Source organism: Porites lutea, chromosome 7, assembly GCF_958299795.1.
Source record: "Porites lutea chromosome 7, jaPorLute2.1, whole genome shotgun sequence".
In the NCBI taxonomy this organism is placed as follows: Eukaryota; Metazoa; Cnidaria; class Anthozoa; order Scleractinia; family Poritidae; genus Porites; species Porites lutea.
In genome coordinates, this window is record NC_133207.1 from 15,151,436 (window position 1) to 15,166,524 (window position 15,089).

The 15,089-nt window shown below is 39.4% G+C and overlaps 1 protein-coding gene across 1 annotated transcript in view; it reads left to right on the forward strand.

Moving 5' to 3' along the window:
- Nucleotides 1–378: 378 nt before the first annotated feature.
- LOC140942796 (putative ATP-dependent RNA helicase DHX57) overlaps nucleotides 379–15,089 on the forward strand; it is a gene marked incomplete in the record, with an annotated part of 56,935 nt that continues 42,224 nt past the window's right edge. Inside the window, 16 exon segments of the mRNA XM_073391802.1 lie at nucleotides 379–2,024; nucleotides 3,364–3,485; nucleotides 4,276–4,471; nucleotides 5,066–5,190; nucleotides 5,352–5,485; nucleotides 6,577–6,631; nucleotides 6,728–6,927; nucleotides 7,781–7,887; nucleotides 8,549–8,658; nucleotides 9,455–9,514; nucleotides 10,988–11,101; nucleotides 11,740–11,903; nucleotides 12,573–12,649; nucleotides 13,075–13,170; nucleotides 14,360–14,409; nucleotides 14,682–14,768. Coding sequence (XP_073247903.1) covers nucleotides 600–2,024; nucleotides 3,364–3,485; nucleotides 4,276–4,471; nucleotides 5,066–5,190; nucleotides 5,352–5,485; nucleotides 6,577–6,631; nucleotides 6,728–6,927; nucleotides 7,781–7,887; nucleotides 8,549–8,658; nucleotides 9,455–9,514; nucleotides 10,988–11,101; nucleotides 11,740–11,903; nucleotides 12,573–12,649; nucleotides 13,075–13,170; nucleotides 14,360–14,409; nucleotides 14,682–14,768 — 3,122 coding nt within the window.

A 15,089-nucleotide genomic window follows, 5' to 3' on the forward strand; every position in this document is an offset into this window, starting at 1 on the left:
GTGAAACCTAGACGAGTCCTGTAAGCTCGTCTTTAATTCTGTCCGACTCCGTCCGCTGTTTTGAAATTTTTGATCGCTGGGGCGATGTTTGATAAACACAAGCGCGCCTTCTCATTGGTTGAGAAGTGTCGCGTGACCAGTTGGCCCAGTGTCCTTAAATGTACCTTAAAATCTTACTGTGCCCTTTACCCTGATGAGATCAGGCCCAATTTTAGCATCTTTAGCAGTTCCAATACATTCTCTCCTAGCTCCTACAAGGTCGCCCTAAAATTGAATCGGTTATTTATAATGTTGTGCACAGTGTTCATTTAATTTATGTTGCACGACTATATGGTGTGCTAACATGTAGTTGATGCCTTGCATTTGTGGCGTGTCGCTTGCCGCGATGCGCGCGCTGTTGTAGACCTGAGGTTCCAAGCCTTGGAAGAGAGGAAGGTACTGAACGCCTGGTCAATTTCTCAAATCTTTTCTCATAATTTGGTTAATTCATAACTTCCTTGGACGAAGCCACATGTGGCAATTGACCACCGAAGCCTATGCCAACGAGGTCCAACGAAAGATTGCGAGGATAGTTATTGGGGTAATTATTTGACCCTAGAATGAATCGTGCACGTGGCGGTTCTCGAAGGCCGAATCGCGGTGGAGGTCGATTCAACAAACCTCGCACAGTCAATCGCGCAGGTCTTTCTGTTTCTATAGATAAAGAGCAAGATGAATTAGATGAAAAGGAAGACGACGATCACTTTGTCGATAGTTTGGCTGAAATTAATGAGCCCTCCCATGAAGGAAAAAACACGATGCCAGCCAAAACTAAATCGAAATTCCGTAACAAAGCTCTGATTCAGAGACTTGATATGAGCGCGGACAATCAACAGATGATAGAAGAAGTTCTCCAGGATCTACAAATCACCAGGAGCAGTCACAAGTTCAACCAAAAAGTGACTTTAGATGCTAGGGAGATCAGACGAAATGAGGCTTATTGGCAGAAGGTCGGCGAGAAAAAACTCATGATCGAAGATGTTAAATTTGCCGATCAAAACGAAACTGATGCTGAATCTGAAGATGATATTTACAGCTCTTATGCGGTGAAGAAGTTGCTTCAGTGTGGCTTTGAAAAAAAGAGGTGCATAGACGCCCTTCGAGAGAATGATGGTGATTTAGGAGCAGCTGTGCAGTTACTGCTTTGTAGTTGTTGTGAATTAAATCAGCTTGGGAAGGATAATCCAGATTACACTGAGGAAAAATTTCAAGAAGCAGTTTTGCAAAGACAAGAAGAAGCGATCGCTCTTGCATCAATTTATGAAGAAACCTTTTCTGAAGTTATTCCAGATTGTGTATGGAATATTAAATTGTCTCTGCCCTTTTTGCAAGAGGCTTTCAAACCAAAAAAGGAGGCTCAAAATAAATACTACAAAAGCAAAACAGACAAAAGAACAGAGATCCCTGAAAATGTTTGTAGGTTCTTTTTGAAAGGGTTCTGTAGATTTGGAGACAAGTGTAGACTAAGCCATATTGTTCCTGATAGGAAAACGAATTCAATTGACACAAGAGATGACATCCCAGAAGTTAAAAATGCAGACAATATAGTCACTGATCTGTCCTTCCCATTCAATCTTGAAGTAAGATTTCCTAAGGATTCCCTATATCCTTTTGAACCTCCAATGGTGGCTTTCTACTCTACTCATGAGTTAATTCCATCAGCAGGTTGTCTTAATGTCACAATAAAGCTCAGCCAAGAGGCTAAGGTATTGTGTAGTGCAGAGAGTCCTGCAATCTTTTGCCTTACCAATCTATTAGAGAATGAAGAGGAAATCATGGAATGTTTTAAAAAGCCCGCTTCAGAGTTTAGTCTACCACCTAAGAACAAAGATACTTTGCAAAGCATTGGGGCTTTTAGTAATAATGATGATAAAAAAGGTGTAACCAGTGGCAAGGCGCAGACGAATGAACCTCAACAGTCTCCAGATGAACTCACAGTACAGGAGAAAAACAAGAAACTCAAACAGCAATTTGTGCGATTACAGGTAAAAATGTATTTTACATATTTTTGTTTCTAATACTGTATGAAGCCTTACAAATGTTGATCCATTTTCTTCCTGGTTAAATATCAATATCAATAATCATAATCATAATACAGTCAACTCTCGCCTTGCAGACACCCTGCTATAATGGACACCCCGACAATACGGACAGTAGCTAAATCCTCTGCAAAAACAAATAAAAGTTGTTTGACTTAAATAAACTCCCACTATTACAGACTGTTGGTAATAAGGACACTAATTTGAGGCCCCTACAGTGTCCGTAATAAATGGAGTTGACTTCAATAATAATCACAACATTATTGCAGGCCACAAGAGGAGCCCGCAATCCTAATCTTCAGGTTATTATTATGCATGCATTGCATGCATGTAGCCAGTATTTGTTTGGACTTCCACAAAGAATGAATGGAATACACAAAACGCAATTTGATCATGCACATTTCAACCTTCTACCCCTTGTACTCTGATAACACATGTTTTTTCAACTTTTATGCAAAGCACAGCATTGGAGCAAAAGCGTTTGGACCTCCGATCATTGTCGCCCACCCTCCCTATTAACCTTTGGTCATTATTAGTATTAATACATATTCTCCCCTTATGGGGCTTTCATGGATATGTAAAACAAATGATTTGAATGGCACATAAACGGGTCAAGAATACCAACTGTAAGGAGACAAACCAGTTGGCTAAATGTATTTAGAAGTGTGACCAGGATTTGAACTGAGGATTACTGAGAACAAAACCAGCTAATGGTGGGGGTGGGACTTGAACTTTGAGCCAGCTGCACTGTCTCCTCAAGTACAGATATTTGGTGCATTTTGTGGATGATAATCTAGCCTTTTTCAGATGTTTAGAAATTGAGAAGCACACAACTCAATTTCCCTGCCATGTTCTCTTTGTTTCTGAGCACCTGGAATATCATAAACTGCGACTTATGGGGTCCCCCACTTGTAAGGCCCCCAGTTATGGACCCATCTACTTGTAAACAAAAAAAATACATGTGATTATTACCCTGTTCTCTAAATGTATTGAAATGAATTCGATTTATTATGATGTTTTGAAGCTTAATTAAAAACCCATAAGTGCAAAATGTATTTTGATCAGCAAGGCTATGGCTTCTTTCAAAGCACTTCTTCTATTTCAATTTAATATAACCACCCCCCCCCCCCCCCCCTCCTCCATTTATATGCTGTCCTAAAACCTCCTATGAAGATGTGTAAGCCTAGGGCTTATAAGGGCTGTCATGTAAACAACTGTTTATGGTAGGCTTAACACCAGCTTTTGGTACAACAGCCAACATTTTCTCCATGTGCTACTGTTACAGTCTGTTCCTGCCTACAAGTCTATGCTTGAAGAGAGGAAAAAGCTTCCTGCTTGGAAATCACAGCAGAACATCATTGAAACACTTCAGCAACATCAGGTTGTTGTCATCAGTGGAATGACAGGGTAAGGGTAACAACAAGGTGACATCAGCTGTGACATGGATTTCTTAGTGTTGCAAAAATACTGACTTGAGTGCCAGCAAGATATGGTGGGCCTCATTAGTTTTAAAGGAAAACCGCTTGCCATATGTATAATGTTTTGGATCTGTACCTAAAGAAATGCTGGGATCCTGAATCCTAAAAATCTTGTTTTAGATTTGATCTGATGAATCCTTTACAAGTATAGAATCTTTAAATTCAAAATCCATTGTTGGATTTCCCAGTGATAGAAAAACTGAAATTATTAACTTAGATACAATAACCCAGTTTGGTGTTCCCCCAGGAAATACAGCCCTTATGTTTAGAATCCAAGGGTTACAAAATATTTTGGTCATGTGACCATTAAGTGTGGCTCTTCCCTGTTAATAACAATTGACAGAAGTTAACAGGTGCACTTATTCTTAAGAATTTTCATGTGGGTCTGGCTTCTTCAACAGCAATTTGTGCTATAGAGGTGATAGCATATAGTCATCAGCATTTTTGCATGTGTTTCATCATCACAGTCATGAAAGCAACTGTTGATACACTGTAGTCTTTACTTCCAGTATAACTACTCGTATATGTATAATTTCTTAAGCAACACCCATGCAAGAGCCGAATAACCACATTTTGATATGGGGACTGGGTTGATTTGTGTGTATCAGGGGTAGCGTGGGTTGGAAAAGGAGTGAGGGAGGGGTTGTATCTACTGCAAAGGAGATATCCAGGCCTTAGATCTTAAGAGATCTACACCTTGTTCCTCTTTTTTTTTTCAGATGTGGTAAGACGACACAGATTCCACAGTTTATTCTTGATAGTTATCTAAAAGAGGGAAAAGGAGGAGAATGCTTCATCATCTGCACTCAGCCTCGCCGAATCTCTGCTATATCTGTTGCAGAAAGGGTGTCAGCTGAGAGAATTGACAAGATTGGAGAGACTGTTGGTTATCAAGTCAGGCTTGAAAATAAACAGGTAACAAAAAGGAAGATGAAGTTTAAAAAAAGTGTTTTATTTAAAAAAAGAAAGTTGGAACTTTCAAAGTTGTCAATTTAAGCAGAGAAAGTGCGGTGTATTAGGGAAGGATCGGGTTAATCTGCTGATTGAAAATGGATTATAGTTTTATCTATGTTACTTTTTTTCAAGAAAAAGAATGCCATTCATTAATGAAGGCATTTTGTGATGTGAAATGTTTTTTTAGCACTGGTATGATTAGCCTACATCTGTAACATGCAGACATTCTTTGCATTCCTTCCATACATTTGTTAGAGAGGATTGTAAAATGAGCCAAAGGAACAAAATATTGGTAATTTATATAAGCTTTGGTAAACAGCTGCTTTCCCTTTAATCAATATATTTGTACTTACTTTCTTTTTTCAGCTATTTAGCATGATGTTTATGTAGCGAGAGGCCTACCTTAAAAACCTCACGAAACCCAAGATTGAAAAAAATAATTTTACATTCTGTACAGTTTCATTATTTTATCATCATCATCATCATCATTGTTATCATCATACTCATCAATTTAGATAAAGAGGATAATGATGATTATCTTGTTGTATTTTACAGTCATCAAGAACAAGCTTATTATACTGTACAACAGGTATATTACTGCGTCGCTTACAAGGAGAATCAAGCTTACCATATGTAAGTCATGTGATTGTCGATGAAGTTCATGAGAGAACGGAGGAAAGGTATACCATGATTATTTTATTGTTTGAGCTGTCAGTGTATATCCTTCATTTGCTACTTTCTTTGAAATTTCACAAAAGTTCTCACTAAGAGTAAGTCAACTGGTATGAATTTCATTGTAGTACTCTTGTTGCTAACTATTCCACTTTTCATTAATTTGCAGTGATTTTCTGATGATGGTGTTAAAAGACTTGTTGTTGGTCAGACCAGATATGCGAGTTGTATTGATGAGTGCAACATTAAATGCTCAGCTTTTTTCAGAATATTTTTATGATGCTCCTGTTATTCATATACCAGGTATAAAACAGTTGTGGCCTCTGAACTATACCTTACAGTTAACAGTTGTGATAGAACTATACCTTATTGTAAACAGTTGTGATAGATCCTTACACCATAACAGGAGAATGCCTTAACACTGATAGCTCACACAAATAGCTTTTTCATTGGAAAGTTTATCTGAGAAAATTGTTTATTCCAGGAAGTTTCATTTCTCATCTTAAAAAGGGGGCTAACACTGGGAGTGAATATGTTAAAGAGATGTCCACCATAAAGAGATGTTTATCTTATGAAGGTGTCCAACTTAGAGGGAGGTGTACATCTGAGAGAGGGTGTTTACTAATCTTAGAAGGGTGCCCATCCTTAAAGAAGTGGTTATCTTATGGGGGTGTCCAACTTAGAGGGAAAGTACATCTTAGAGAGATGCCCATTTAGAGACATTTCCATCTCAGAGAGAGTTCGGCATTAGGTGAAGTCCATCTTAGAGAGGTACCCAAAAAGATGTCCGTGGTAGAGGTGTCCAACTTAGGTAATTGTCCATATTAGAGAAATGCCCATCTTTTTTAATAGTGTGTCTATCTTAGAGATGAGTCAATTTTACAAAGACCTCCATCTTAGCACATTTATTTATCTTAAAAAAGGGGTTACATTAATTTTAGAGATGTCTATCTTTCAGGGGGGTCCATCTAAGAGAGATAACCTGTGCATCTTAATTAGTCAGGGCCCAGTTGTTCGAAGGCTGATTAGCGCTTAACCCAGGGTTAAATTTAACCCAGGTTTCTTTTTCTTTTGCTCAAAAGCATTTTCTCGGATAATTTTCTCGGTTATTTTTATGAGCATCCAACCATCAACTTGTTGACAAAAAGAATTAAACTGAATTTACTTTTTAAGCCTTCATATCTGAATTCAAATTTCGCGCTAACCCTGGGTTATCTTAACCCAGCTTTGAACAACCCGGCCCAGATGTGCATCTCAGAGAAATATCTTTTCTATAAAGATTGATGATCTTACATCTTCAGGAAGTGTCCTTTTTCGAGAGGTGTTCATTTTGGCTGGTGATTTAATGACATTTTTGTATTAAGTTAATGTTGTTTTTATAATTATTATAAAAGGTCGCACATTTCCAGTTGTGGAACTATTCCTTGAAGATTCATTGGAAATGACAAAGTATGTGTCAAACATTTGTGTTAATTTTTTTCAGTTTGGTTATGAAAATGATTTTCTTTTATCATTGAATGCGATATTTCTTACTTTTTTATTTAGGTTTCAAGTTGACCCAAATTCACCTTATGCCAAACCCATGAAATCTTCGATCACTCCAGACGCTGCTGGCAAAAAAGGACAGTTAACAAAGGACATTCAACAAATACAGGAGTCTGTCTCATGCATTGACTTTAGACCTCCTGATGAGAAGATGGATGATCAACAATTGTCAGAAGAACAGGTGGCCTGGAGATATGCCAGTAAGGGCGTGCATCTTATTTCACTGCCATCATGTGCTGAAGTTTGTCATTTTTCACTCATAAATTGTGTTCTTTTACAAGCCTCATAATATTCTTCTGAAACACTCAAATTGCCTTCTCAGATGCAGATGATTAGCCTGAGAAAACAGCCGACATTTGGCGACGCTACCCCTGGTTTCCCCGCCAAATGACGTCTGAGAAACGAGCGCAGAAATTCCATACTGATGACGCGGCACTACCCAGATCTGGGAAGTGCTTCTGATTGGTCGTGCCGCGTGGGAAATTCTATTCCACCAATCAGAAGCAATACTTAGATCTGTGTAGTGACGCGTCATCAGTATGGGATTCTGTGCTGGTTTCTTAGACGCCATTTGGTGGGGAAACCGGTGGTAGCGCTTCCAAATGTCGGCTGTTTTCTCAGGCTAGAAAATGACAATGTAGGTCGAAGTTTATAGAAAATTTTATCAAAGTCAATACCTACCGGAGCAACACTCAGGGTCTTTCATTAACGGAGAAGAAAGTGCCACCTTTGTAATGACATCTGCAAGCGGTTAGACTTTCTAGTCTTCTCGGATATGGACGAAAAACCATAGAGCCTGTCTCACAGCACTTTCACTTATCTGGGTCTTATGGGACGTAAAAGAACCCACACCACTGTTCGAAAAGAGTAGAACGTAGACCCAGGTGGTGTGGCCAACCTTTTCTTGGCTGGTTGGGTTATCTGTAACGAGAGATCTTAATATACGGATAAAACTTCATACTTGTAAACACTGTATGTTTATGTACTCTTTTTGGTCTCTACTGGTACGAGGATCAAATTTTCAGATCTTACTTTAAGTGTTGTTATCAACAGATTACAGCAAAAGCACCATCACTGCGCTTGGTGTTATGGATCATGAGAAAATCAACTATGATTTGATTGTTGCAGTCTTGGAGTACATTGTAGTTGGTGAACATGAGGTATGTTGAACTGCGTTCTCACTTAACTACAGTTCACTATTTTACTCTTCCTCCCGGGCAAACAAATACTTTTTAGGCCCTGCCTTTTTAGAACATAAAATTAATAATTTCTGGAATAGATATCAGCGACGTGCCCCTGTCCCAGAGAGATTCTCATTCTCTCCTTGTCTGTTTTGCAACTGATACTGTAACTGAGCATGTGGCATCAATTGACACACGTGAATCGCAAGCAACATTCAATTCGCACCATTTGATTTAAATTAATTCTGCGAAAACTGTCATTCGCTGTGTTTCAAGGCAATACAAAATCCAAAATTCCTCATATCGACAGAGAGGAAAAAACGAAAAAGAAAAGTTATTCCTAAATTTTCGACAGCTACATGGCCTTTTCCTCAGCGGGCAAAGTGATCTCTTGCACCAGACTGACAGTTGATGTCGATTATCTTTTTTTGTCTTCTTTTTCTCTCGTTGTTGTTTAGAACAAATTTTGATTTTTGTTGTATTATAAACCTTTGGTTAACCCATTCTCATTTGTAATTTTTCTAAATTTGTCTAGTTCCCATTCTATCCTTACCCTTTAAATCGCTTCATAGTGCTTCCTTATGTAAGAACGAAAAAAAGTTTTGGTTATGATTTGATGCAAGCACATTGACATTCGCAGTACCCCAAGACTGGCGCAATTCTGGTGTTTCTTCCTGGCATGGGAGAGATTATGACTTTGCTGGAACAACTTCAAAACCACAAGACATTCAGTCCAAAAAATTCTGACAGGTAGTTTTAACGGTGTGCGGTCGTTTCGCTGCAAAGTCGTTTCGTTACAAGTCGTTTCGCTTCGTCAAGAAGTCGATTGTTGCTGCAAAACATTTTTCGTTTCATTGTAGTCCCGGATTTGAGAAGTTCGAGGACGCGCACTAAAGGTAAAAAACGAACGGCTCTTTTGAGAGCCCCCAAATCTAACATTAAAGTTGAATGCCAACATTTTTTCAATTTTTTCAAATTGATGCGTAAAGACTGCGCTACGAAACGTCTTGTAGCGAAGTGACTTTGTGGCGAAACGACCGAAAAGCATTCCAACTATAAAGTGCATTTATAGAGCTGGAAAGGTATTCTTGTGGAAACGAAATTTCTCCCAATGAAACGTTAATTTTGAAAGCCAAACGTGTGTTCGGAAAGGATTAACTAATGCTTTTTTTACTTTATTCAGTCATATTTTCTTGCGTCTAGAAAACAATTTCATGTTGCGTTCGAAACCTTGATGTTCACAGTTTTTTCGCGACTAAGTTTGGGCTTTTTTGCTTCTGCGACAATTAATGTTTATCCTAGCCTGTTCCAGGCTCCAAAATCGAAATGTGCCGCAAAGATCGTGAAAAATGATACGAAAAACACACAGACCCCCCCCCCCCCCCCCCCCTCCTCCAGATCCTGGCATCTCATTTCCGCCTGGCTTGTTTTCACGACTTCCCTAATATCTGAGAGCCTATCACTGGCTATGTTTACTCTAGCTCTAGGATTCTTGAGCCTAAAACTTTTTAGGAATCTTTAACCTTTTATGTGTCGTTGGTTTCAGATTCAGGATCATTCCTCTTCACTCGATGCTTTCCAGTGAAGAACAGAGTTTGGTTTTCAAGTGAGTAAACAGCTACTGGTTATCGTCCGATACACACGCTGTTTTGGGCTATATCTTGTCTATATCTGATAACTTTTCATGTTGGCATGAAAAGCCACCCCGTATAATTTGAAAACCTGATTACAGTGAGCCAAAGAGTGGCCTAGAAACCTATCCGATATGTCACGATCCACTTTAAGCCTAGACAGAAAGGGTATCATTTTCCAATGCAAATATGCATAGATGAACATAGAATCGAACAGGTTAAGGAAACGGTCTTCCTCGGTGTAGTCCTTGATGAACATCTGTCTTGGAAACCGCACATTTCTCAAGTAGCTCGTAAAATCTCGAAATCAATAGGTGTCATTAATAGAGCAAGATTTTTTCTACCTAAACCCTGTCTAAAAACTCTTTATTATTGTTTAGTTTATCCTTACCTTCATTATTGTATTGTTGTCTGGGGATCTACGTACAAAACCAATCTTCGCCGTCTTGTCTCTTTGCAAAAGCGAGTTATCAGAATTATTTCTAAATCAACTTTCGATTCTCATTCAGACCCTATTTTCAAAGAATTAGAGCTACTAAAACTTTCCGATATTAGACAGCTAGAATTGGGTAAACTTATGTTTTCTCTTAACCATTCTCTTTTCCCCTTCAAAGTTCAACAATTATTTTTCTTTAAACAAACAAGTCCATAGCTATGCCACTAGACACGCGAACGATTTTCGCCTTCCTTCTTGTAGAACAAACCTTCGTAAATTTTCTGTCAGTTTCCAAGGACCTACTTATTATAACTCTATAGAAAATGATATTAAAGAATCTAATTCTCTCCACTTATTCAAAACGAAATTGAAAAAAAAATTATATATGAATTATTAGTTATAAATCTTGTAGTAAATAGTTATATTTCTTCACATGTCTGATATTATTTTTATACTTATTGTTACTTGTACCATACCTTATATTTTGTCAACTCAGTGTATGTGATTAGTTAATTTATACTTACCTTCATTGTATTTTACTTTCGATCCTGGCCTTACCGTTACTGTTAACTTTATTTTTACTCTGAGGGAGCCCAATGTCTATAAGCCTCATGGTTTCTTATTGGGCTTCCTCGCCACTTTCATTTGCTTTTGTGTAACTGTCTTGTTTTATCGTTATTTGTAGTTTGTGGTAAATCAAATAAAGTTAATCATAAAGTTAATCATAATCATAATCACTTTCAAGATGGTTGCGGCGCATCTTAGCTCCCTTAAGGTTGATTTCCACTGATGCGTTTTTCGCTACGCACGTTAACGCACGTAAATTTTAATCACGTAAGTAAAATAGAGGCAAGATATAAAGTGCTGAGCTGAGCCATCCAGTATAGTGTAGCTTACAAGCCAAGCTGCCCTGGACCCTGGAGAGCTTGCTCGCAGTCTGAGTATAGTCAAGAGACGATTCTCTCTTAGTATAGTGTAGAAATTATTAAGCCTTAATATTATTGCTTTCCAGGAAGCCAAAAGAAGGCATGAGGAAAATAGTCCTGTCTACGAATATTGCTGAGACTTCAGTGACTATAGATGATGTTGTGTTTGTCATCGATTGTGGACGAATGAAAGAAAATAGGTAGGAGAGGGAGTTAAGCTTAGACTTACAATAAAATTACGGGATGAGGTAGTAGTGTGAGGAACGGAAATTGTTCAGTTGTGGTCAGGTTAACCGTAGAACCTATGTTAGGCAAGGTACCGTTTCAAAGTTCCGAAAATAAGCCTCTCCATGTATAAGCCCCCCAAACCGGTAACGCAAAAAACCCTCCGTTAAATCGCTCCTCCAAATATAAGGCCCCCGAGGTCTTGTACTTGGAAAATTGCCCTCAAATACAAAGTAAAACAAAGCAAAAACGGTAAACTTACTTCCTACTGTAAGGCTAGCCCATTCGATTTTGAAACGCAAATTTTCCTCCGTAGATAAGCCCCTCAAAAAGGGCCTTTGAAAGATATAAGCCGCGGGGCTTATTTTCGGAATTTTTCTGTAGGTATGATTTGAAACTCATGTCGGTTTTGAGTCTCTTCGTGGGTGCCAAATGACCTCAATTTTCAGCCCCACTGTTCCCTCCGACAAAACAGCTTATTTTCATGTTCAAGAGTTTAAAGAACTTTCTTCGTCATTTATTAAGTTGTCGGCAAGTGCTTCCCTAATCAACTCGTTGGTACGTTTAAACCAGGTAAATCTTCATACTGACAGGCACGCGTGCTTCTATTCAGGTATGATTCTAGCAAGGGTATGGAGAGTCTGGAGGAGGTCTGGGTATCACAAGCCAACGCCCGTCAGCGCCGAGGGAGGGCTGGGCGTGTAACGTCCGGGGTTTGTTTTCACCTGTTCACTAGTTATCGATTTGAATACAGAATGGCAGGTCACCAGATTCCAGGTATGTTGTGCAATAGTTTCTCTTTCATTAGTTGTGTTCTCAAGATAACTTCGACTAATAGGTGTTTGATTTCTCTTTGGCGAAGCTGACTTTTCGGAAGTTCCTAACAATCCTCGTAAAACCAGGCGACCAAACTAATCAAAACCGCACATGAATGTATGTCACCCACCTAGACCCGCCTCCTTAACCGACGCTTTAAGACTCACGCGAGGGGAGAATAATAGGAAGGGGAAAAAAGGGGGGAAAGGGAACGTCTCGCCAACTTGTACCATTCATCCGTCCTTTGCGCGTACTAAGAGAGACGTCTGAGAACGAGGCAGTATGTAACCAGTTTCGAGCGCGTAGAAAGGTACAACCAGCACAATGCGCGACAACCAGTGCATCCGGTGTCATGCGAGGAAAAATGTGCAACTGTATAAAGCGCGGAAAAACACGTAACCCGAGTCGAGACTGCAGGTTCTGCACGCTAGTCGTACACGCTACTTGCTCCGCACATCGAAAGTGGAGCTAGGGGTAAGAAGCGGAAAACGGAGACGGGCTAGGGTGATTGGTTATAGTACATTTTGTGGGATACTTTGCTGACAGGCCATTAAGAAAGAAAGTTATTTTCTATATCTTTTTGATAGTCGTTTAAAAAGGATCTTCATTTTAGCGTTCGTTGTCTTTTAGAAATCCAGCGAGTTCCCTTGGAGAAGTTGTGTCTTCGTATCAAAGTCCTGGGGCTGTTCTTTGGTCGAGATATTAAGGTTTGTAATTAGGAGACTTCTAAGAAATTTTTCTCAGTTGTTACAATCGAGATTGTATCTTTTGAATATTGTTCTAATTGTGTCTACTCGTACGAGGAGCCAAACGTTAACATTAAACGTCACACATATAAATGAGTCGAATGGTAGAACAAAGCATTCAGTAACTCTCTAGTTGAAGGTCTTTCATTAAATTCTAAAAATTCCCCATGTTAGTCCCATTTAAAAAAATCAGAAAACTACGCGTCGACGAAAAAAAAGACCTGGACTAGATCTACTATTCCTCCATCCACAAACCTACAAGACCAGACGAGAGCAATTCTTGGGTGATAATAGTGCTAATTTGCGTTGAAAAATGTGAAGCGAACTTATTGACGTTGTGACGCGTATAACCGAGCGTAAGTAATGTAACTGTGTGTTTAATACAGGATGTACTTGGTAAACTGCTACAGCCGCCATCTGAAGAAGCCATCCACGATGCCATCAGAAGACTGCACAACATTGGAGCTCTTGATATTGATGAGGTAACATAGTGTAGATGCGGTGTTTTGTCAAGTCAAGTGTATCAGCGAGTGAATCCCCACACTACAAGCGGTGATATACTTTTACAACATTTGTGTATTTTTCCCCTCTTCCGCTTCCGTAGCTCCACAGTTTGATCCAACTTTTTCATGATGTCTAGATGTCTAGTGCAGTCTGGTCCAGTCTTACTGCGCTTTTCACAAACATGCGAACTCTAAATTTCAAAAGCCGCCTTCACAATTGCCTTTTTCGCTGCCGTCAATCATAATTACGATTACAAGCAACGAACCTTGAAACACAGAAACTCACGAAACGGATCGAAATCCACCAATCAGAAATCACAATTCATGACCTTTTGAACCCGTTAAAGTAAAGTTTCGTTTCCTAAGAAGTCCGTTAAGATGATTGACGGCAGCGGAAAACGCAATCGTCAGTTGGCTTTTGAACTTCAGAATTCGCATGTTTGTGAAAAGCGCAGTAATAGTTAAAACTGAAATGACTAGAACGTGAGAGCGTAAATTGATCAAACCCTTTAATTTCTAAGGCTTACTTTCCGGCGTACATGACCTGTATGTAAAAGGTAATGAGAAATAGCGAAAAATTATAACTTCTAATCAAATCTTTTCTTATGGTTAAGAATAAAAATGTTCTCGAAACTGAGAATGTTTCGATCAAAGCTGTGTAAAGCGAACTTAAACAGTGCATGGAAACTTAAAATCTTCATTACGAATCGGTAGATATCAAAGAGCTACACAACAACCAAGAATGCTGTTCGGTGGCGGATCCAAAAGGCCCCCCCCCCCCCCCCCCTCCCGTTTGTTTTAGACTAAAGTGAGCCCGAGGGGCCAAAAAAATTTTCTTTTGAGACCGGGCCCTCATTTGTCTCTGGGTCTGGATGACCACCCACCCCCTTCCCCCCCCCCCCCCCCCCCTAACCTGACATAACACAGAGCGGCGGCAGATGAAGTGTCAACCATTACTAGTTACTATGAACAACTAATTATGAACAATTGTCAATAAAAATAAAGACAAAAATGCCTTACATTTGATGAACTGAATTGAGTTCCTTTGAGACTTTCATATCTGTTAATAGGCAAAGGGGGAGGACAATTATTGTGAAGGTATTTTATTTAAAAAAAGGTACCTATTCTTGAAACTAGAACCGTTTTAACTCTCTTTAACCTTTTTCAGAATCTGACCTCGCTGGGTTACCACTTGGCAGCTCTTCCTGTTGATGTGAGGTAAGGTCCCTCTCACCAATTTCACTGTGCTATTCTGGCCATCATTGTTCATTCTGGACAACATCGCAATGTTCTTAGGTTAAAGTTGACACCATTAAAGTCGCGCACCTGTAGCCCGTACCCTCTTCCTGCTGAGAAAACGGAACGGGGTGTGTGTTTGTGTGGGGGGGGGGGGGGGGGGGGGGGGGGAGCGGGGGAGGGGTACGGCTACACGTAGGCTGTCTTATACAATAATCAGAATTGGTGTACATTAACCGTTTCTTTTTCTGCAGGATTGGTAAGCTCATTTTGCTTGGTGCCATATTTAGATGTCTGGATCCTGTTTTAACTATTGGAGCGATTCTCAGTTACCGATCTCCTTTCGTAAGTACAATAATACAGTGCTGGCTGACGTCTTAATTGGTGCCAAGTGAAATTAGAAAAAATATTATTTCAGTTACGTTCGTTCCTTCCATAGTTAGGCTTTAACGTGTTTTGAGGTTTTCTGTAGCGTCTTTAAATACAGTAACATCCTTAAACCTCTGGACGCCATCTTGGCACTGCTATATAGGAAACGTTGCTATAGACATTTTGTAATTTCCCATGTCATTATAAATTTACTCTGCATTTTCGGGCTAAAACTGAGGAGTAATTTGTCACTAAAACTGAGGAGTAATTTGTCACCCATGGCCATGATATTG